The sequence below is a fragment of the Oratosquilla oratoria genome, chromosome 23, assembly GCF_046742065.1.
Source record: "Oratosquilla oratoria isolate Oo_2021 chromosome 23, ASM4674206v1, whole genome shotgun sequence".
NCBI lineage: Eukaryota > Metazoa > Arthropoda > Malacostraca > Stomatopoda > Squillidae > Oratosquilla > Oratosquilla oratoria.
The window spans coordinates 55,672,118-55,696,950 of record NC_134799.1 but is presented as its reverse complement, the minus strand read 5'-3'; the positions used below and the strand labels follow the sequence as shown (position 1 = coordinate 55,696,950).

The 24,833-nt window shown below is 37.0% G+C and overlaps 1 protein-coding gene across 1 annotated transcript in view; it reads right to left on the bottom strand.

The window, feature by feature from the left end:
* The window catches only part of LOC143038123 (F-box only protein 31-like), a 94,468-nt gene that overhangs the window by 3,459 nt on the left and 66,176 nt on the right, over nucleotides 1–24,833 (bottom strand). Inside the window, exons 6-7 of the mRNA XM_076207121.1 lie at nucleotides 4,285–4,474; nucleotides 3,933–4,156 (exon numbers count right to left, since the gene is read on the bottom strand). Coding sequence (XP_076063236.1) covers nucleotides 3,933–4,156; nucleotides 4,285–4,474 — 414 coding nt within the window. The remainder of the gene's footprint in view (nucleotides 1–3,932; nucleotides 4,157–4,284; nucleotides 4,475–24,833) is intronic.

Sequence of the window (24,833 nt, the reverse complement as noted above, 5' to 3'; positions counted from 1 at the left end):
GCATAAATTGAGATGGTGGAGGAGGAGGGGAGGAGGAGGAGGAGGAAGAGGAGGCAAGGCACTTTCAGTCTGTCATTTGTGCAATGTAAACAATGGACGCAGCGTCATGTGTAAGTATCGTTTGAACTACGGAAAGCGCGCTAAACTAAAAAATTCACTCAAAAATATTTTTTTTTACAGTCAGTTCAAACGTAAAATCGAAAAAACGTAAAACGAATGAACATAAGTAGAGGAGCATCTGTACCAAGTTATCTGCTTAATTCCTTTTTAATTCTCCTTTCAAAGACGGGGAACATTGAAAGGCTTAAGAAAAAGAAAATACTTGTTTAAAAACAGGTAAGTAGAACTGAAGATTAATCCACATGACAATTTTTTATCATTCTTATTTGTGGATAGGAGGTAAAGGGAACACGGGCTGAGGGAAATACTTTTATTCCTGAGTAGTTTTGCCTGAGTGGCTTCTTCAGACGAATATAGTTTGAAGTCAAGTTGGTCAATATATATGGCATAAAAAGGAACGTGGCAAAGTGTCAGGTTGGTCACTTTGCCACGTTCCTTTTTATGACATATATATTGACCAATTTGACTTCAAACTATATTCCTCTGAAGAAGCCACTCAGGCAAAACTAGTCAGGAATAACAGTATTTCCCTCAGCCCGTGTTCCCTTTACCTCCTATCCACATTCATCACAATGTATACACATTCTTATTTGCATTTTATTTCACTGGCCTCTTCACTGCACTATGGTGGTGTGCAGGATGACCCTTTATCTCCAAGGTGCTGAAATAAGACTGGTTGACTTAGTATCTAAGTATGAGTTTTACTATGATTTAGCCATCTCCTTTACAAAGAGGAATAGTTTCACTTACAGTACTACCTCTCATTAATGGACGTTAATTAGCTGTATTTACGGTGTTTTCGCTGTGTTTTCGGTGTTTTTGGTGCTGTTGTTTACAAATAATTACAAAGGTGGAGCATGCCGACAGGAGACCTTTTGGTCCATATCTAGGTCGGATGCGAAAAAAAAAAAATAATAAAATAATAAATAAAAACTATAATAATGTAAATAACAAATAAAATACATAAATAAATGCATAGGTATAGTTAAATAATAAACAAACGGGTAAATAGTAAATAATAATAAATTAACATATAACTAATAATAAATGAAAATCAGACAGACAAATGATAATAAAACAAAAACAAATAATATAAAATAAATTATAATCATTACAGCATCTTGCTTAGGTGTTTATCTAAATGATTCTTAAAGCTTCGAACTGAACTACATTCCACTACCTGTGCAGGAAGTTTATTCCATTCATTAACTACACGGTTGGCAAAGTTGTTTCTACCCGTATATTCCGGCGTATAGTGCGCGACTTTCTTCCGTTGGAAGGGCCTAAAAATGGGGGGTGCGCGTTATCTGGTGGTGCGCATTATCTACGGCCTACGATAAAAATTCTGCGGCTGTGTGTGTAACTTTTTTTCACAACAACGTGACGATGTTGGCCGTCACAAAGTCGGGAGGCACACTTCTCTGTGACGGTCCGTGAGGACAAGAAGAACAGCCATGGTGACATGAAAGAATACGCCAGCATGGGCTACCGTATATAAATATTTGGTATAGGTAGGTATCTATTGAATCTTATTTTTCATGTTTAAATAGGCCTAAACACCATGAAACATGATCAATATTCATGATATTTGCCCATGTTCACAGCATCCTAGTTTGAATTTTTATGTTGGCTTTGTTGCTTCACTTTAGGTATGGTACAAATTCCGTTGCGGCCGTTCATAAACTCGTGTCAAACACCTGACTACAACACCCTCTTTCAGGAGTTATATTAACTAAACATCACCTCGATGAGAGACTGTCCTATTTCACCACTGTCATTGCAGGTTCAAAGCTAAAATGAAACAGTCTGTAGTTTGTTTCAGTATTAAATAAAAAATGGTAAAAGACGAATTATTTCCTCAAGATATAAAATGAACACTTTTCTGTAAAAATCCCGAAATTTTTCTGTATATTTTACTTTCAATAAACTTTTTTTAGATCATATTTCCTACAAACTATGTAAGCTACAAAGTAATAAGGGACCAACGCACAACATGAGTCATATACCGGTACATGTAGTTCCGACTTTTTCTTAGTTGTGTCCTGATTGATGTCTAAACTGACACTTAATTTAGTGACAAATTAACAGATTTCCCAGTGGTGGCTCTAGCCAATGAAAAATACTTCTCCATGTAACTTCGTTCACATGATATAAATACCGATGTAAAACTGCGTTATAGACAAATGCGATCGGGCATGCGCATTATACGTCGGTGCGTGCTATCTGTGTACTGAGAAAACGAAGTGCAAGGGTGCGCAGTATAACCCGATGCGCATTTTAAGCCGGAAAATACCGTACTTCTAAATTGAATCTATTTCCGGACAGTTTGAGACCACTTTCTTGTCCGATTCTCATTCAATGTGAAAATTTGGTCACTTTTGATGTTAATTCCCTTTAGAATTTTAAAGACCTGTATCAAGTCACCTCTGAGTCTACACTTTTTTAGGGAAAACAGATTCATATGTTTTAATCGATTTTCGTATGATTTATTTTTGATATTTGGAATCAGTTTTGTGGCTCGCCGTTGTACTTTTTCCAATCTGTCAATGTCTTTAATGAAATTCGGTGACCATACGGAAACAGCATATTCCAAATGTGGACGAACTAACGATTTATATAGCTGGTTAATGAGTGATGGACTTTTGAAATCAAAAGATCTCGCAATCAGTCCTAGAATCTTATTTGCTTTCTCAGAGGCTGAAATACACTGCCTAGATGATTTGAGGTCGTTACTGATAATTACGCCGAGATCTTTTTCACTATCCACTTTTGTTAATGAATTTCCAAATAACTTGTAATCGTACTTACTGTTATTTTTACCTATGTGCATTACTTTGCATTTACTTGTGTTAAATTTCATTAGCCACTTTTCAGACCATTGCTGTAATTTATCTAAATCTTCTTGAATATCTAATTGGTTTGAGTGATCATTGGCCACTCTGCACAGTTTTGTATCATCAGCAAATTTGGAAACAGTAGATTTTAGTCCATGGTCTATATCATTTATCTATACTATGAATAGAAGTGGCCCAAGAATGGAACCCTGAGGAACTCCACTTGTAACATTTTTCCATCTACAAGTTTTTCCATTTAAAACAACTCTGTTTTCGACCATTCAACCAATTACTAGTCCAACCTAATAGGCTACCACTTATTCCGTGTAAAGCTAATTTAGTAAGTAGTCTTTCGTGTGGGACGGTATCAAAAGCTTTTGCAAAGTCTAGATATATTAAATCTATATTGTTTCTTTTGTCATAATTCGAGATAACTGTGTTGTAGAATTCGAGTAAGTTAGTCATGCAAAAATGTTTCCGTCATTTATCAAACGGTTACTTTCTAAATGATGTTCGATAGCATCTCTGATGATAGTTTCCATTATTTTTCCTACAATTGAAGTCAAACTTATAGGCCTATAGTTATTTGGCTTCTTTTTGTCACCTTTTTTGAATATGGGAGTAACGTTAGCTAGCTTCCATTCTCTTGGGACATCTGCGGATATGATGGATTTCTTGAAAATAATTTCTAATGGAACAACAATCTCATTTTTCATTTCCTTTAAGATTCTTGGATGCCAATCGTCAGGCCCTGGTGTTTTATTAACTTTGAGTTTATCTATACACCTTTTAATTTTTTCTTTTGTTATATTTACCGTAGTAAGTTTACCCTAGACTTTTCACAAGTTTCAAAGTTTAGTGCTGTGCAATCACTATGCCACCCAAAAACCACTCCAAATCAAAGAATTATTCACATTAATGGACACTATTACCCCCCTTTTAGTCCGTTGAGGTAGTACTGTAATCAGTAAGCCTTACCTTGCCGAACATCTTGCTGGCACTGGGTAACCTTCGGTATCACAGTTTTCTGGCATGAAAAACGGCATTATTCCGTTACTGGTTACCCCTTTTCTATAGGGTTTCGGCTTCAGCTTTCGAAGAAAGGTTAGCGATTTCTGTTCTTGATCAGTCAAGGTTACCGGGTGTCTGAGGCCAGCTTTAACTGTAATCTGACTTGCACACACATTAACATCCCCTGTAACCTTCAAAACACAAATATTATTAGAGAAATCAGACTAATGGAAAAGAATTAACAAGAGAGGTGGCAAATTTAAGTGACTGGTTTGATCCTTAAATTCAACTACTCAAACAAAATCATCATATGACTTGCCTTAATCCCATGGATTTCTTTTTCATTTTCATATTTAAACATGATTATCTCAATGCCATGTAGTCCATAAGAACTTTTAAATAATCCTGGAGCAAATATTTGATCAGGAAGTTTGTCACCATTTGTAAGAAGACTGCCTGGAATGTTTTGGTATCCAGGTATATGGAGCAGCCTGCATTCTATACCTGACCTGTCAGTTAAATCAACAATAAAATACATTAGATAGATAGATAGATAGATAGACTTTATTTGGCAATGAATCAATGTACATGAAGTGCAAATAATGACAAGAACACATAGTTCGGAATAATAAATGCAAATTGCCGAGGATAACACAAAAAGCATGTACGCTTATTTCCATTGTGGTCCTCATCAGATTGTTATTCTACACTAAGTCACACTGACAACATATGTAGGGGGTTAAGGGGACCAGAGACAATCATGAGTAATACCAGTCAGAACACATATGACACATAAACATTGTTATAGTTTAGCTGATATCATTAAAATGTTTGTACACATAGGAATATTGAGACCAAAAATTTGAGCACCATCACAAAAAGGAACATTGCAATAAGCAAAGGAACAACAAAATAATATCAAACTGTAACAAAACCGTATGAGTGAGTACTATATCAGAGTAGTACCATTAATGATATATTGAGACCAAAAATTTGAGCACCATCACAAAAAGGAACATTGCAATAAGCAAAGGAACAACAAAATAATATTAAACTGTAACAAAACAGTATGAGTGAGTACTATATCAGAGTAGTACCATTAATGATATACTGTATTGCATTATTCTACAGCTGTATCAACATGTATGAGTACTATATCAGAGTAGTACCATTAATGATATACTACAATATTCTACATCTGTAACAACATGTAGTTATAGTGAATGCTACACTGCAGCTAGGGTCACTTATTAATTAAATCTAACATTTAACCTGAATCTCAGGACGGAGTGTGCAATTAGTATGAGCATTAGGGAGTAGTACATTATAACCTGAAGCATCAGGGGTAGGGTACAGGGGACCAGTACTCGAATGAGTAAAACAACAAGGAGAACGAGGAAAAAGGTCAGATCATAACTGTTCTCGGACCCTACCTGAGACATATGCCATATTATGACTGGTAAAACAAAGGTGGAAACCAATTTGTAAACATCATTGTTATACTAAACTAAACTTCTGAAGAACAAAAAAAGGGGGGGAGGTCAGAACAGTTATGAGTGAACATAGATTTGGATGGTATTACTCATGGAATCAGGTATCCCTCACTAAGCTAGTAGTACACAAAATCAAGGCTGTTCTCTGTCCATAGCTGAGACATATAGTAACCCTTGACTTTTTTCTTGAAGGTAACCTTGCTATTTGACTTCTTAATGGACACAGGTAGTGAGTTACATAGTTGAGCACCTGTGATGTGAAAATTTTTTTTGGTGAAGGGACCTGCATGAGGTACAATAAGAGACTCTTGACTGTTTCGGGTTCGGTTCTCAGCCGATAATGTAAAATTACAGCTCATATATGAGGGAGCAGAATTATGAACGACATTGTAAACCTGGTTTAGTTTCAACTGCTGGACACAATATTTCACAGATAACATTCCTACCTTGCTAAATTCTTCAATACCAATATGACTACATTGAGGTAAATTTAGTATGACTCTAATTATCTTATTTTGTGTAACCTGTAGCCGGGACTGGTTTTTTTTGCTCAGACTACTGTACCAAGAGCTACAAGCATAATCAAAGTGATGTTGTAACAAGGCTGAGACCAGAAGCTTCTTTGTTTCCAGATCAAAATTTCTGGCTTTTCTGTACAAAAATTTGACTTTATGTGAACACTTGGATACAATCTTATATCACTATAAAGTAATGTCGTAACACATTCGTAAAGATTCAACAAAAACCCACTGTGTTGGATAAGAAGAAATGAAATAAAATGAATTCCATATATTTCGATCACGGACTGTGATCCTCTTCAGTGGAATACAGAAAGGTAGAGCAAATGGCATGTCTTATATACAATAAAAATAAGGGACAAGGGTAGGACTCAGGTAGCATCTAGTACTTTGCGGGGCAGGTCACCCGCCTTCACCAACGATGGTAACAATTTGTTGACTGCCCAGGTGGTAATGCAGTCAGGTGACCACTGTCCATATGACATATTAAAATTTGGAAATTTGTTAATCAGGGATGATTCTATTATTTTTCTTTTAAAACTGCATTTTGAATTAAAGATAATCTTTGCCTCATTCCAATCCATATGATGGCCTTCCTTGTCTACATGTTGGAAGACAGCGGAATTATGTTGTGCGTATTTAATTGAATTTTTATGTTCTTTCATCCTAGTATATAAATCTCTACCTGTTTGTTCCCAATATACATTGTTACAATCAGAGCAAGGGAGTTTATACACACCTTGATGTATTTCTTCTCTAGGTCTTTGATGTACATTGACTATTTTCTTAAACAAATTATTGGGATAACTAAAAACAATTTTAATATCTTCCTGTGGAAGAAATTGAGAAATGTCATTTAAGGACCTATTATAAGGCAATTTAATACAGTTTTTGTCCCAACTGAAGTTCTTACTGGAATGGGAAGTGGATCCAAAGTAACTAGTTTTGGCTTTACTTAGGGCTCTATTTAGAAACCAATCAGGATACCCTATTCTTTTTAATTGATTCCTGATGGTTGTTATCTCCATTTCCAAATAATGTGGACTACATAATCTAAGTGCCCTCAGGAAAAAACCTGAGGCAACACTATATTTAATTTTATCAGGATGGTGACTGAAAAAGTGCACATAACTCCCCGTATGTGTGGGCTTTCTGTACACAGTGAAGGACAATTGGTCCTGATGCCGTATTAATAGGATATCTAAAAATGGTAGTCTATTATCATTCAACTTTGAATTTAATATTAGTGGCTAAGTTGTTTATTTGTTCAAAGAAAGCATCAAAAGATCCCCATTCGTCATCCCAAATCGTAAAGATATCGTCCACATACCTATACCAAAACATTCCTTGTGGCTTAATGTCTTGTAAAAGCACTGTCTCGAAATACTCCATATATAGGTTAGCTAACACTGGGGAGAGATTAGATCCCATTGAACATCCGAACTGCTGTTTATAATATTGATCTATTAATACGGCATCAGGACCAATTGTCCTTCACAGTGTACAGAAAGCCCACACATACGGGGAGTTATGTGCACTTTTTCAGTCACCATCCTGATAAAATTAAATATAGTGTTGCCTCAGGTCTTTTCCTGAGGGCACTTAGATTATGTAGTCCACATTATTCGGAAATGGAGATAACAACCATCAGGAATCAATTAAAAAGAATAGGGTATCCTGATTGGTTTCTAAATAGAGCCCTAAGTAAAGCCAAAACTAGTTACTTTGGATCCACTTCCCATTCCAGTAAGAACTTCAGTTGGGACAAAAACTGTATCAAATTGCCTTATAATAGGTCCTTAAATGATATTTCTCAATTTCTTCCACAGGAAGATATTAAAATTGTTTTTAGTTATCCCAATAATTTGTTTAAGAAAATAGTCAATGTACATCAAAGACCTAGAGAAGAAATACATCAAGGTGTGTATAAACTCCCTTGCTCTGATTGTAACAATGTATATTGGGGACAAACAGGTAGAGATTTATATACTAGGATGAAAGAACATAAAAATTCAATTAAATACGCACAACATAATTCCGCTGTCTTCCAACATGTAGACAAGGAAGGCCATCATATGGATTGGAATGAGGCAAAGATTATCTTTAATTCAAAATGCAGTTTTAAAGGAAAAATAATAGAATCATCCCTGATTAACAAATTTCCAAATTTTAATATGTCATATGGACAGTGGTCACCTGACTGCATTACCACCTGGGCAGTCAACAAATTGTTACCATCGTTGGTGAAGGCGGGTGACCTGCCCCGCAAAGTACTAGATGCTACCTGAGTCCTACCCTTGTCCCTTATTTTTATTGTATATAAGACATGCCATTTGCTCTACCTTTCTGTATTCCACTGAAGAGGATCACAGTCCGTGATCGAAATATATGGAATTCATTTTATTTCATTTCTTCTTATCCAACACAGTGGGTTTTTGTTGAACAATCTTATTCGTTATGGCATTCCCTGAGAGGGACTGATCTAAGGGTATTCCAAGGTAGGTTACCTCTTGTTTTGACTCCAAGACATTAACCCCACATCTGACCTGTACATCGCTGTGTTTCCTGAGGTTGGGTTTTGATGCGAAGACAATACTTTCCATTTTACCGAGGTGTAAAGACAGCCTATTTTCTATGAGCCAGTCCTGGACCGATGACAGTTCGACACTCAGTTTCTCCTCTACTTCAACTGGGTCCCTACCTGAGACAATTAGAGCGGAGTCGTCTGCAAATAGCAGTAACTTACAGTTCACCGCACCTGGCATGTCGTTAATATAGACCAGGAACAGTAGCGGTCCTAGAATTGAACCTTGTGGTACACCACAAGTTCTCTCTCTGTCATCTGAGCAGGCTTCATTTACCTGTACTAGTTGTTTGCGACCTGTAAGGTAGGACTTGAACCAGCCAATATTCGCCACTCCTATCATGGTCCACTGTATCAAATGCCTTTTGTAGATCCAACAAGACTAAACCCGTGTAATTACCTCTGTCGCATTCCTGTTTTATCAGATTGTAAAGGTATATTAAGCTGGTGTCTGTTGAGTAATTGGTTCTAAAACCAGATTGCATACCGTATAGTAGATTACGTTCCCTGAGGTAGGTATCTAACTGATTGTATACGGTACGTTCCAAAACCTTGGAAATAATACCTAGAATTGAAACAGGCCTGTAGTTACCTGCCTCAGTTTTTGCATTTTTCTTATAAAGAGGTGTTACCTGAGCCCTTTTCATGTCGCTTGGGATAGATCCTGAACTAATGGACAAGTTTATTATGTGGGTTATTGGGGGAGTAAGAATTGTGGCTCCATCCTTAACAAACCTCGCAGGAACGTCGTCTAACCCTGTAGCTTTATTGGCACTTATGCTAGCCAGTAATTTAAACACTTCTTTTTGAGTGGTCTTATGTAGTTTGAAACACTTTGTGGACTTGTCTTTATAGTACTGAACGTACCCCAGCCCAAACTTCCCAGAACCCGTTGGGAGGGATTTAACTAGTTTTGTGGCTATGGTTGTGAAATAGGCATTGAAGTGGTTGGCTATGGTGTTCCTATCAGAGTTAAGCTCACCGTTTATCATGAGTCCTATCCTGTCTACTTTGTTACTAGGCTTTGTGTGAACTTCTAGGGTCTTAAGTGTTTGCCAAAGCTTCCTTGGATCATGTTTGTTCTGGTGCACCATCTTAGTACAATAATCAGCTTTGGCTTTTTCCTTCCAATATTTCACTTGATTCCTATAGTACAGAAAGCCATTATAGTCCTCCTGATTTCCACTTATCCTAAATCTGGCAATGAATCTGTCTCTATCTCTAATTAAACCCAGTACTTCGTTAGTCATCCATGGCTCCGTCCTCTGTTATATTCGTATCTCTTTGAGAGGTGCTACTCTGTCTATAATAGTAAGAAATGTGTACTTAAAATTAGACCAAGCCTTATGAACATCGGTACAATTTAGAACTGGTGACCAGTCTGTCCTACCCAGTTTATCTACAAAATGTTCTCGTGAGTAATGCTTCATGGAACGAAGCTTCACCATGTTGTGCTTGTTGAAAATCGTCTTCCTAGCTTTCCTAGTACAATATATGAGCTTGTGGTCACTAAGACCATAATCACAAGCACCAGCCTGTGTTATCTTGTTACGATCGGAGACCAGGATAAGATCTATGATGGACCTGGATGTGCCTGTTATTCTAGTAGGCTCGTCAATCAGTTGTGTCAGGCCATGAGATATTAGCAAGTCTCTCATTGCCTTAATAAGGTTGTTATTTGTACTTGTCAGATTCGTATTAAAATCACCTAGGATAATAATTTCTTGGTCATGCATATTGACCCGATTGAAACAGGTAGATTCTAATGCGCTATAGAAGGACATCTGTTTCGGTGGTCTGTAACAGACCCCGCATAAGATGGGATGCGATTTAGGTAACAATATTTCTATCCACACAGCTTCGAGCCCATCGTTACTCATAAGGTCTGTACAGGGGTTGAATGCTAAATCGTTGTGTATAAATGAACATAACCCTCCTCCGGTCCTCTTTCTATCATTACGCACAACACTATAACCCGGAATCGCAATTTCCGAGTCGGAGATGGTACTGTCTAGCCAAGTTTCGGTGACACCGATGACTGCTGCCCTGGTCCGCCGCGCAAGTAGACGGAACTCGTCTATCTTAGGTAGAAGGCTTCTGGCATTCAAGTGCACAAAGTGGAGGCCCCGCTTGTTGAAGCAGTTGAAATCGCCCCCGGGTGTTGACTGGGGCGAGGCACAGCGATCGGGGTTAACAGGTGAAGGGTCAACCTCACCATCGGACAAGGGGGCTCCTGGTAGTTCATTGAGTGTACACCCATTGCAAGTGAAGTGGAGAATGTCCTCATTCACCAAGGCAGCATTGTAGGTTTCGAGAGAAATTCCACAACACTTGATGTGAGTCCATTCCCCACATGATTTGCAGCTGATGGCTCTGCTATTGCGACGGACTCCTTTTAGACAGCTTACACATGGGTGTTTTGGGACTCTCGTTGCAGCTGGGCCAGGACAGGGATGTATATCACCACAGAGAAGGAGGGCATAGGACACCAGAAGCTTGGAAGTGTTGATTTTTCTCTTCGGTGTTATATAAGAACTTCCCCTTTGTTTAGCTAATCGAATCTGATGCCACTTTCTGACTTCTGTTGTTGAGGTAGGCGGGGGAAGGAACTGACACAGAGTATGGTGGTTAGAAGAGATCCTAGAGCTTCTGTCTCTCACCCCAATGTCAGAGAGGAGCGGAGGGTAACCAGGAATGCCCACTGCAACGTATGAAGGTTGACCACTTGCAGCTACGTTAATCATCAAGACCGCTCCCAGCATGGCTAAAAGCATAACCGGTCATCCCTGGTGCCATGTTGTAAATTTTCACGTGTATACACTATTCACGGCACCGATTACAAGCTCTTGAACTGGAGACACTTAAACACGCGTACGTGCAACAACACTTCGGCCCCACTCAGGGATTTAAACAAGTCGTTTAAGATTTTTTCTCTGTGTCAGGTTTATCCTTTCTGCCTTTACCACGATAAGCATTAAAGTCAGGATGGTTAAAAGTTCGGGAATAAAATCGGAAGGATAAGAAAGAGAAGGAAATAAGATCGGAAAGAGAAGAAAGAAAAGGATACGAAGGAGGGAGGAGCAGGGAGGAGGAGAAGGAGGAGGGGGAGGAGGAGACTTGGCGAGGGGAGAGCAGGGAGGAGGAGGAGGAGGTCTAGCCGTCCAAAGCCGTTTACTCCGGTAAGCCTACAGTCTCACAGTACCTTTGGCTAACCTTAACAGTACCAGTAAACTCCTTTAACCTGCCTCCCTTAACCTACATTCTTCCCATGAATATCAGGACTTCATTCACTATGTATACATTTTAATCTACAAAAACCTTATATAAATGAAAACTTCACAATGTTTTTTCCTTTCTCCAATCTGTATTTACCTAGTTGTATTTTATGGGGAGAGATCTATGCTTGTAATGACCTGCTTTTGTATCTTTCAGCATCCATTTTGATCTTAAATTCTTGTATAGTTTTTGTATTCACTGTTTCCTCATTCAATTTGTCTCAGATATCTACCACTGTGTGGGAAGCTATTCTTTTTCAGATCTCTTCTGTAACTATCCTTTCTAATTTTTTTTCATGTCCTCTTGTTTTTCTTTAATCCCACTTCAGTAAATCATCTCCATCAAGGACTTCCATCCCTTTCATAATTCTGTATTCAAAAGCTAGAATCGCATTATACATGAGGTACCTATCTGAAAAATATACATTTTTTATGAAAAAAAGGGGGGCCACACTATACATGAAGTTGGTTTATATACGAGTATATTTGGTACTAAATGTTTTGAACCAACCCCATCCATAAGGCAGTTGAAGCAACTTAAGGAAAAATATATACACATACATACATATACCACAAAGCACTTTCTCAATTACAAGGGAAGTGGCCTGCCAAGGCAACCCACCTTCACTCATTCCGCTCTCATCCAACAATCAACTGTTCTCCATACCATCACCAAAACCGCAGTGCAACAAGACTAATAAGCACTTCTCGAAAACAAGTTTCAAACCCATAACTCAAGAAATGAGAAGGAACCAAACAAAGATTGGACAAACTAAACTTATTAACCACTTCCATACGGTGAAGCCTACGTAGGCGTCATGAGGAGCAAGTGGGTGCGCGATGATGCTGACGTCGGCGTCTTGATTATATTTATTGTAGTCGTACCTATGTAACCTTCATTCTCTCTAAACTGGCTTCATCATATTTTCTATGGTTATCAAAATTCATGGGTGAAAGAGAACGAACGATTGAGCACTGACTATTTTTTATAATGCCATTATTATGACACAACATCGCACATCGGGCAGCTAATGCTGTCAGACGTGTGATGTACCCCGGAGTGAAGAGGTTAACTCTGGAGCAAAGAAGAGAAAGAGGCAATTTGATAACCATCTATAGAATTATGAAAGGGATGGAAATCCTTGATAGGGGTGATCTACTTAAATGGGACAGAAGAAATACAAGGGGACAGGAGATGAAACTTAAGGACAGTTACAGAAGAGATCTGAAAAAGAACAGCTTTCCACACAGAGTGATAGATATATGGAATAAATTGAAAGAGAAAACAGTGCGTGCTAAAATTATACATGACTTTAAGAAAGAACTGGATGCGGAAAAATACAACTGCGGGTCTCTATGAGCATAGCTCCTCTCCCATAAAATACTAGATAAATACAAAACTAGACACATATGTCAGCCACCCCTCCCTTCAGAGAAGGAGAAAGTACAATAAAGAAATTGAAAAACTCATGCAGAAGGCTCAGACAAGATTTCAAGCATTAATATAAACACCTTGGCCCAAAAGCAATAAAGACCTTGACTGATACATTCAACCACTCCTAGAAGTACAACAAAGGTCTAACCATCTGGAAAACACTACATTTAATCCTAATCTTAGAACCAAGCAAAGCAGGAACCTCAACATCTCATAGATCAATACCCATACTGTCCACCATTACAAAACTGATGGAAAGAATTATCACAAAAAGAACCAAAAACAAAACTTCCCAAATTCCCTAACCTATGAATGGATGACTAGTTCATGGACAGCTGGTCCAGGAGCTTGTCCATCAAAATGTGCCCTGAGCCATTTCATCCATGGAATCAAGGGCAGCTTATCCAAGTAATTAATATTTATGTTTTTGTGTACTTAGGTGGGAGTGTTTTCTATGCCTTTTTCTTTTTGGCTACCTCCCGTGTAAGGGGGAAAAAAGCCTTTGGTATATGTATGTAATTTCATTAACTACTTTTATATATTTATATACACTTAGCAACTTTTTTTTTTACATCCAACAGAAATAACAAGATAAAAAAAATTGAAATATGACTTACATATTAAACACACCCAGTACAAAAAAGACTATAAGGAAAATAGAAAGAATCCAAAGAGCAACAACAAAGATGGCCCCAACATTTTCAAAATTTACATATGAGCAAAGATTGTCTAAACTGGAATTACCAACCCTGGAACAAAGAAGAGAAAGAGGTGATCTGTTGGCCAATTATAGAATTATGAAAGGCATGGAAGTCCTTGATAGAAAAGACTTATCAAATTGGGAGAGAAGAAAAACAAGGGAACATGAAAAGAAACTCAAAAAGGGCAGTTATAGAAGAGATTTGAAAAAGAACAGCTTTCCACAAAGAATGGTGGATGTCTGGAACAAATTGGATGAAACAATAGTGTGTGCAAACACCATAAATGAATTTAAGAACAAAGTAGATGTTGCAAGATACAAAGACAGGACCCCATGAGCATTGTATCCCTTCCCATGGAATACAATTAGCTAAATACAAACACTCCTCAACTTACGTTTTAGTTACGTTCCGAACGGCCGAACGTAAGTTGAAAATGAACGTAAATTCTATTACCGTATCTTATAAAACACCCCTAAATCATTAATTAAACACATAACATTGTAAAATAATAACATTAATTTCAAATAGATTAAATTCAAGCAACATAAATTGAGATGGTGGAGGAGGAGGGGGAGGAGGAGGAGGCAAGGCATTTTCAGTTTGTCGTCTGCGCAATGTAAACAATGGACGCAGCGTCGTGCGCAAGTATCGTTTGAACTACGGAGAGCGCGGTAAACTAAAAAATTCACTCAAAAATTTTTTTTTACAATTTTTTTTTTTACCGTCAGTTCAAACGTAAAATCGAAAAAACGTAACACGAATGAATGTAAGTAGAGGAGCATCTGTACATCAATAAATAGTCTTGATTGTATGAGAAATACATTCCTGAAACACTAATACTATTCAAGTTTGTGCAAAGTAAAATACACGAGGCTACATATCATGTCAGGGGTTTCTGTTTCTGTGACTTAAAAGAGTAACCACTTTGTAAATAAAAGGTGTCCAATTTTACAGCAATTATTTTCTAGTACTGTGCAAAGTCAGTAATAGCTAAATAAATTAGAAAAAAAATACTTTCCTTTTTTTTTTTTACTGCAATTTGAAATCACTGGTCCTATCCCCAGAGTGTTATCCGCTTCAGCCATTCTCCCAAAACTTACCCATGGTGGCACCAACTCTGCAGTGACATTATGAGTTATATTCATTCTTCATACATTGTCATTGTAATTGATGAATGGTGATCATGTTCAGTGCTGCAGTCTATCTAATATCAAATTTAGCAATTATGAAAATGAAGAAAGAACTATTGAGTAAAAAATATACAATTGTGATGAAAAGAATAGAAAAAAACAAGTGGAGAATAATAACATATTAATAATATGTAGAACTCAGAAAGGCTGAAGAAAATTCACAATAACAGCTCAGCAATAATGATATTCACATACAGAACATACATAGGGAACTAAATGATGGGGATAACTTCTATTACAATAATGCTAAATGGCCTTTTTTAAAGCATATGCAAAACAAATGATAAGAGTTATTACTTTTGGATGTTTTTATTAAATTTATCAGGAGAAGTGATAAGTGAATAACAAAGAAATTACATACTGAAAATAAATGTAATAAAACAAAAATTAAAACAAAACAAGACAGGAGATAGCTTAATTAGGAAGACAAGGTGTTATTAGGGCTTCTGACATCACTGATAATCATGTGATTCAGGTTATGTAAAGCCATATTCTTGTACAGGCAGACACAGTTCAACTTTCTAATTTTTCAACCTGCACAACTTATTTTTTCTGAATTCAGAGAAACAATACTAAATAATATTTTATGACATATTCACTATCACAATTAGCTGACGAAATAAAGATGTGTCATATAGGAATAAAAGCAAAAAATACTTGTCCTGCTCAACATGACCATCAAATACACAATGACTCAGTGGATAAAGGAAAATACCAGATACAGATGTAGTGAAGAACCATCAAGGCTGGATTTAATACTTACAACAAAGCCTGAAATTGTTGATAAAATTGATTACAAAACTCCGATACGAAAGAATGACCATGTACTAATAGAATTTTAGTTGAAAGAGCAAATGGACCAAAGCAGAAATGACAAACATAGAATAGGAAGACTAATGTACAACAAAACAAATTTTGAGAAACTCAAAAAATTCTTTCGCAACGTGAACTGCAAAAAATTCCTAAATGAAGAAACAGGGATGGAAGAGAAATAGAATATACTAAAAGAAATTTATGATGAGGGAGTGAATAAATATGTACCACAACAAAAAACAGAAAGAACATACATAAAAAGCTGGTACAACAAAAGGTGTAGTGAGGCTAAGGATAAAAGAGACAAAGCTTGGAAGAAATGGAAAAGAGACAAGAAAACAAGCAAATGGCTAATGTACATCAAACTAAGAAATGATTATGTAAAAATATGCAGAGATGAAAAGAGAAACTATGAAAAGGAAATAATAGAATAATGCCAGGAAGAATCCAAACTATTTTACAGGTATGTAAATGGCAAACTGAAGAACAAACAAGAAATAGAAAAGCTCCACCAAGGTAAATATAAATATACAGAAGAACTGGAAATGGCTGAAATTATGAACCACTTCAAATCAGTATTCACAACAGAAAACTCACCTAACTGTGAGGAAATAGAGAGATATCCCTCTCAATGAAAGAAATAATCATAACACAGAAGGAAATCAGCGACCAAATCAAAACCCTTGATGTCAGAAAATCACATGGTCCAGACGGAATTGCAAATTGGATACTGAAAGAATGCATGGAGGAATTAACAGATGAAATATACAATATAATTAAATTCTCACTTAAAGAAGGAAAAGTGCCACAGGACTGGAAGAATGCAAACATTGTATCAATTTATAAGGGAGGAAACAAGGAAGAACTATCAAATTACAGACCAGTCTCCCTGACAAGCACAGTAGCAAAAATTTGTGAAAAGGTTGTCAAAAATAGATGGGTTAACATTTGGAAGAAAAAAAACTATACTGAATGCCAAATCAATTTGGATTCGGACAAGGAAGATCATGTACAACAAACTTGATCTGCTTCTACTCAAGATCAATAGACATAATACAAGAGAGAGATGGTTGGGCAGACTGTGCCTTTCTGGACCTACAAAAGGCATTTGATAAGGTACCACACAATAAACTAATAAGGAAGATAGAGTCAATAGGTGGCATCAGAGGAAAATTATTGGAATGGATGAAAGACTTCCTAACTGGGAGGAAAATGAGAGTAGTAATTAGAGATAAATTCTCAAATTGGGAAGAAATGAAAAGTGGTGTCCCACAGGGATCAGTACTGGCCCCGATCATGTTTGCCATATACATAAATGACATGGATGAAGGAGTAGAGTGTTGTATCAATTTCTTTGCAGACGACGCAAAAATACTAAAGAAAGTAAAAACTGGGGAGGATTGCAACTCATTACAACAAGACTTGGACAAGATCTGGAAATGGACTCAAAAGTGGGATGTAAAATTCAATATCAAGAAATGCAGTATAATGGAATTTGGAAAAAGTAATAACAGAATATCGAGATTATAAAATTGGTAAAGAGGTCAAAAAAGTAAACTCAGAAAAAGACCTTGGAGTGATGATCAGCAAAGACTTGACACCAGATAAGCATATTAATAAAATAGTCAGAGAAACCTACAATTTATTGAGGTCAATAAAAGTGGCATTTGCCTATTTGGATGAGGAAATGATAAAAAAAAAATTAACTACACTAATAAGACCAAAACTCAAGTACGCAGCAACACTATGGACACCCAGTACCAAAAAGAATATAAAAAAATTAGAAAGAATACAAAGAGCAACAACAAAACTGGCACCAACTCTTTCCAAAATGACATATGAACAAAGACTGTCCAAATTAGAATTACCAACTCTGGAACAAAGAAGGGAAAAAGGAGACCTACTAACTATCTATAGAATTATGAAGGGAATGGAAATCTTAGATAAGAATGATTTATTGAAATGGGGACAATGGAAATATGAGAGGACACAAAAAAAAAAAGAAAAAAAAAAAAAAAGATAACAGAAGAGATCTAAAAAAAAAAAAAAAAAAAAATAGCTTCCCACACAGAGTGATAGATACTTGGAACAAATTAGACAAAGAAACAGTGTGTGCAAACACTATTCAAGATTTTAAGAAAAAATTTGATGCTGAGAGATACTAAGACGGGTCACCATGAGCATAGCTCCCTTCCTGTATAATACAACTAGGTACAACTTGGTAAATGTGCTGGAATGGATTGGTATGTTCTTATCAATACTTGTTGTCATGTTACATGACATGTTACACAATGGACGCAGGCATCGCACACACAGATGACGTTGAAGACTTGGAAGCTGGCAGCAGAGGACTACAAAATTGGGGCCTCCTGCCATCAGAGGTCAGAGGGCACGTAAATCAAATAACAAATATAAGTAGGACCCTTATTTCCATGCCCCGTTGCTTATATGTTTTAGATAAGTATTAGTGACTATATTGTAAGCCCTCTTCAAACAAAAATAACAATACGGGTAAATTGTGTGGAGCTGGGTAAATAGAAATAGGATAGGTTATATTGGCATACAATGGCACCTGTGCCATGGCACTGGTGTTGTATGGCTGTAGTATAAAAAAGATGCGTGGTCACTTTTGAGCTCTCCTGATTAACGCACTCGCACTCTGTTCACATTGACTTAATTGTAAGTACAAGGCATAGTGTGATTAGATTCACGTATTAGATTAAGTGAATACACTCTACACTTTCCTTATCCGATGAGGTAAAAATTTATCATAAGAGGCTAAGTGTTACCCTAGGACTTGGATTGCAGAAACCACTCAAATCACAGCTTATGATTTGATGTACCAACTCAAATACAGGGCCTAGCACGTGACATTGTAGTCAAACTTTTTTTATACAATATGTAAACATTTTAAATTAATATATTTAACTTGTGTAAAGAATAATTAGTTTTATCTTGTAGTAACAAATCACCATAATTAATGTTTAACTGTACTGGCACACTTGGGCAGAGATGAAAAAATATCTGTATTATGTAGTAGACATCATTGTCTACAAAGCTTCTGGCATCCAGGAGGTGTAGTATGTGATGCATGATTTTGTGTTGGAGCACACTGCAAAAATATTAAATGTGTCACATATACTACCCTTGTTTTTTTGAGTGCCCAAAGACAGCACTGCAGAACAAACATGCACACAGGTAAGCTCCAATGATGTGCCAATATGAAAACTTCTTCAGAGAAATACTCCAATTCACATTGATAACCCATAATCATGCTGTCTATCCACAAATTTTGACTGTTGTCAAGAACATAAGAACATAAGAATAAAGGAGACTGCAAGAGACCATAAGGCCTAAACTAGGCAGTTCCATGTCTATTACCACCTGTCATCCCCATCCATAAAGTTGTCTAACCATTTCCTAAAACAACCAATAGTGTCTGCACTAACTACATGCCCTATTAGTAAACCAATTCTTTCCTATTTCCCTCTTAAATCTGAATTTGTCCAATTTAAATCCATTACTGTGAGTCCTGCCATGTTGTCTTTACATGATGACCTTGTTTGTGCCACCTTTGTTAAAGCCTTTGATCCACTTGAACTCCTCTTTTAGATTGCCCCACACTCTATATCTTTCCAGAGAGTGCAAGTTTAGGTGCCTAAGTGAAAGGTAAAGTTCTGAGCCCATGTATCATTTTGGTCATTCTCCTCTGTACTGATTCTAGTGAATTGATGTCCATTCTATAAGATGGAGACCAAAACTGTATCACATAGTCAAGGCTAGGTCTAACTAATGCTAGAGTTTGATAATTACCTCTGGACTTCTATTCATAACCATCCTAGCACCAACCCTTGCTGGACACCATTTATCATTTCTTCCCATTTCAAATATTTGTCTCTAATTACTACCCTCATTTTTCTCCCAGTCAGGAAGTCTTCCATCCATTCCAATAATTTTCCTCCGATGCCACCTTTTGATTCTATTTTTCTTATTAATTTCTTGTGTGGTACTTTATCAAATGCTTTTTGTAGGTCTAGATAGGCACAGTCTGCCCATCCACTCTCTTCTATTATTTCTATTAGTCTCAAGTAGAAGCAGATCAAGTTTGTTGTACATGATCTTCCTTGTTTAAATCAAAATTGATATGGATTCAGTATAGCTTTTTCTTTCAGATGTTTAACCCATGTACTTTTTATCACTTTTTCACATATTTTTGCTTCTGTACTTGTTAGGGAGACTGGTCTGTAGTTAATTGAATTTTTGCTGTTTCCTCCTTTATATATTGGTACAATATTTGCATATTTCCGGTCTTGTGGTACCTTCCCTTCCTTGAACGAGCATTTGATTATATTGTACATTTTATCCGTTAACTCCTCTACGCATTCTTTCAATATCCAATTTGCAATTCCATACAGACCATGTGATTTTCTGACATCAAACTTTTTTATTTGGTCGCTGATTTCCTTCTGTGTTATAGTTATTTCCTTCATTGGGGTGATTTCTATCTCTCTATTCCCTCAGAGTTAGGTGAGTTCTCAATTGTGAACACCAATTTGAAATTATTGCTCATAATTTCTGCCATTTCTTGTTCTTCTGTATATTCATAACTTCCCAGGTGCAGCTTTTCTATTTCTTGTTTGTTTTTTAGTTTACCATTCACATATCTGTGAAATAGTTTAGGTTGTTCCTTGCACTTTCCTATTATTTCTTTTTCATAGTTTCTCTTTTCTTCTCTGCGTATTTTTACATAACCATTTCTTAGTTTGATGTGTTTGCCATTTGCTCATTTTTTTGTCTTTTTCCATTTTTTCCATGCTTTGTCTCTTTTATCCTTAGCTTCACTACATTTTTTGTTGCACCAGTTCTTTATGTATACTCTTTCTTGCTTTTGTTGTGGTACATATTTGTTCACTCCCTCATTATAGATTTTTTTTAGTATATTCCATTTCTCTTCCATCCTTGTTTCTTTCTTTAGGAATTTTTCCCAGTTTGCATTACGAAAGAATATTTTAAGTTTCTCAAAATTCATTTTGTTGTACATTGGTCTTCCTATTCTGTTTCTGATTTCTTCTTAGGTCTATTTGCTCTTTTAGTTCGAATTCTATTAGTACATGGTCACTCTCTCCTATTGGTATTTTGTAATCTATTCTGTCCACAATTTCAGGTTCTGCCGTATTAAATCCGGTCTCGATGGTTCCTCATTGTTTCTGTATCTGGTATTTTCCTTTATCCATTGAGTCATTGTGTAACCAATAGTCATATCGAGCAGCATGTTGCCCCGAATGTCTTCTCCACCCTTTACTGTCATTTCTTCCCAACATATTTCTTTTGAATTAAAATTATCCATAATTACTATATTTCCTCTTTCCTTCAGTATATCAGTCAGTTCATACTTAGTATCTTCCAAAAATTTGGAATGATCGTTTTCTGTCCAGGACTGTGTTTTGGGGGGTACATACGCTACTACAAATTTTCTACTTTTCATGTTGTTGCTTTCAACTTTTATCATAATTGATTCTACATTGTTTTTTTCTTCTGTTATCTCTGCCACATTTAAGTCTTCCATAGTCAAAAATAATATTCCCCCTCCCGGTTTTTCCTTTCTATTCTTCATCCAACAGTTGTATAGACCTTGTCCCACAGTATTTAGTTTCTACTATTCCCATTATGTCTGGTCCTTCTAATGCCAGATAGTCATTTAGTTCATTCAGTCCTGAAATAATTCCATCTATGTTGGCATATGCTAATTTTAATTTTTTTCTTTCTCGTCTTTTTCTGTCTGCTTCGTTTCCTTTTTCCTGATATACCATTTTCTCAGCCTCAGGTCCGCTTTCCAAAAAGAAATAAATAATAATAATTCTTTTCAGTCTCAGTTTTTTTTTCATTTGCTTCATTTCTAAGCTCCTTTTCTTTTTCTTTTTCTTCATTGCTCATTTCTTTTTTTATCCATACATTTTTGTGTTGTTCACTGCTTGCTAGTTTTGCTGTTCTAGATAGTACTTCCTCTGCAATCATTTGTGACCTAAGTTTTACTTTTAGTGGCCTATATTGTTTTTCTTTTGAGTATCTACCTATTCTATATGTTTCTTCAACTTCTTTATCTAAACTTTGTCCCTCCTCTTGAATCTCTTTCAGAATTTCTTTAGCGATCTCTTTTTCCTCTTTTTCTCTCTGATATCTAGGAACATCATGCTTTTCTTTAATACCATAGATTACAATGCATCTTTTTTTGTCCACTGTATCCCTAACCAAATTACCTTTCTCTTTAATCACTTGGATTACCGTTTCTTTAGCATTCTCCTTGACTTGCTATTAACCACTTCACTCTGGGCCAAAATCTCGCGGGCAGCATTAGCTGCCAGACATACGATGTTGCGTCATAATACTCGCATCATAAAAAATAGTCACCGCTTATATCAATCGTTCTCTCTTTCACCCGTGAATTTTGATAACCATAGAAAGTGTGATGAAGCCAGTTTAGAGAGTATGTCAGTTACGCAGGGACAACTACAATAAATATAATCAAGACGCCGATATGGCAGCCTCGTGTATCCACTTGCTCCTCATGCCGCCTACGTAGGCGGCACCGTATGGATGTGTGCACAAATATTTGACTCATATTAAAGATGTCAAAGAGTGTGGGGTAATAGAACTGAGCCCTGTGGTACTTCGTTCTTAAAGTTTTTGGTGTGTGATGATTGGCCATTACATGACACACAGGCATTTCTACTTGCCAACTGGCCAGCCATCTTTTGGTATTATCATGCATATTTGTGTTATATATCTTGTTTGTGAGATTTAGAAGGGGGGTGGCATCAAAAGCTTTACTAATGTCTAACATTATGAGAAGTGTTCTGTGTGGGGGCTTTTCTGAATTTATGTCAACAAAAACTCATTGTGCGAGGTTTATTCGAAGAGTGTTTGTGGAGTGTAGTGGTCTAAAACCGTGTTGTGATTCAACAAGAGGGTTATTTGGTGTAACAAATTTTAATATGAGGCATTCTATGACTTTGGAGAGGGTGCAGAGAAGTGTGATTGAGTGGTAGGATGCTGGAACTGTTGGATCTTTGTTGGGTTTGGGGATGGTGATATAATTTCCCCCATGCTTCCAGATGTCAGGTATAGTGCTGTGTGAATAGTTGTAATTTGTAATGTTGGTGAGTGCATGTATACCATGTGGTCCGAAGTATTTTAGGTGGATGTCACTTGTGTTGTCAGGGCCACAGACAAATGAGGGCTTGAGGTTATGGATTATATGCTTCGTCTGATTGTCTATGAGGAGTGTGTAGTCTGGGTCTGTGGGGAAGCCTTTCTTACATCAGGGTGAGGGGTGAGATGGCTTGTCTGCAAAATTATTTATGAGTATGTTTGCATGTCCTCTGTTTGAGGGTAAGTTGACTGTTGTTGTGGTTATTTCCGTGTAAGAGCGTGTTGTGTTACTGTTGGATAGTGTAATGCTGTTCAGTGTTTTGTACAGTTTTCTAGTGTTTGTTTCATGATTGTGTTGACAAATGTTTGCCTTTTTTTCATGTATTTTACTGAGTCAAGTTGTGTCTGCAATTTAAACCCTCTGTCCATGTAGGGGTTGTTAACATAACAGGCTGATGACTTGGCACTGAAGTCACCACCTGGGGATGGTAGCAAATTGGTTAAATTTAGACCTAAATTTGTTTAGAACTGTGGAGGGTAACTGGGGGGAGGATGTACATATCAACTATTGTAACTGTGGATTTGTTACCTTTTGGATTTGGACTGACTGGGTTTCAGTGGTGTTGTCTCTGGTAGGTAGGAGGGCTTTGGTGGTGTGGTGGCACTTGTGTCCACAAAATAGATGGACTGGTGGATCAGGGTGATGAGTTCACTACCATTGCCCTTGGTCCAGTCTTGTCTGATGGTGGTGAAATTATGAAATGTGGGTGTTTTTGGGATTGTCGTAGTTTTGTTTCTTGTATAATGGTAATGAGTATGTTATGCTGTTTGAGGAAGTTTTCAAGTTCATGTTTTTTTGTGTTGACAATCATTGTTATGTTGTCTGATGTTGATATTGTGTATTCTGTACATGTTGTAGATTACTGTACAGGGTTTGGGTACTGGTGGGGGGATCAGAGTTTGAAGGAGGAAGAGTTTGGGGAGGAGGGTGGGGGGAAAAGGGATGTCAAGGGTGGGGGTGTGGGCTAGGATGAAGGCTGGAGGTAGGATGGTAGGAGTGAAGTTATGGGTGGGCAAATATTTACCTAGTTGTATTTACCTACTTGTATTATACGGGAAGGGAGCTATGCTCGTGGTGATCCGTCTTTGTATCTTTCAACATCAAGTTTTTTCTTAAAATCTTGAATAGCATTTGCACACAGTTTCTTTATCTAAGTTATTCCAGGTATCAAGCACTCTGTGTGGGAAGCTATTTGTTTTCCGATCTCTTCTATAGTTATCCTTTTTGAGTTTCTTTTCATGACCTCTTGTTTTTCCATTGTCATTTATTAGTAAGTCATTCCTATCAAGGATTTGCATTCCTTTCATGATTTCTATAGTCAGTAGATCACCTCTTTCTCTTCTCTGCTCCAGTGTTGGTATTTCCAATTTCGAAAATCTTTGTTCATATGTTAATTTGGAAAGAGCTGGTGCCAACTTTATCGTTCCTCTCTGTATTCTTTTTAGTTTCCTTGTAGTAGAGCTTGTGTCACGATTAGAAATGGAGAGAGTGAGTGGTTTGAAGTAAAGGTGGGACTTCGTCAAGGATGCGTTATGTCGCCCTGGCTGTTCAACTTATACATGGATGGGGTGGTGCGAGAGGTGAATGCTAGGGTAGTGGGTCAGGGATTGGAGATGGTTAAAGAAAATGGAGAAAGGTGGGAGGTGAGC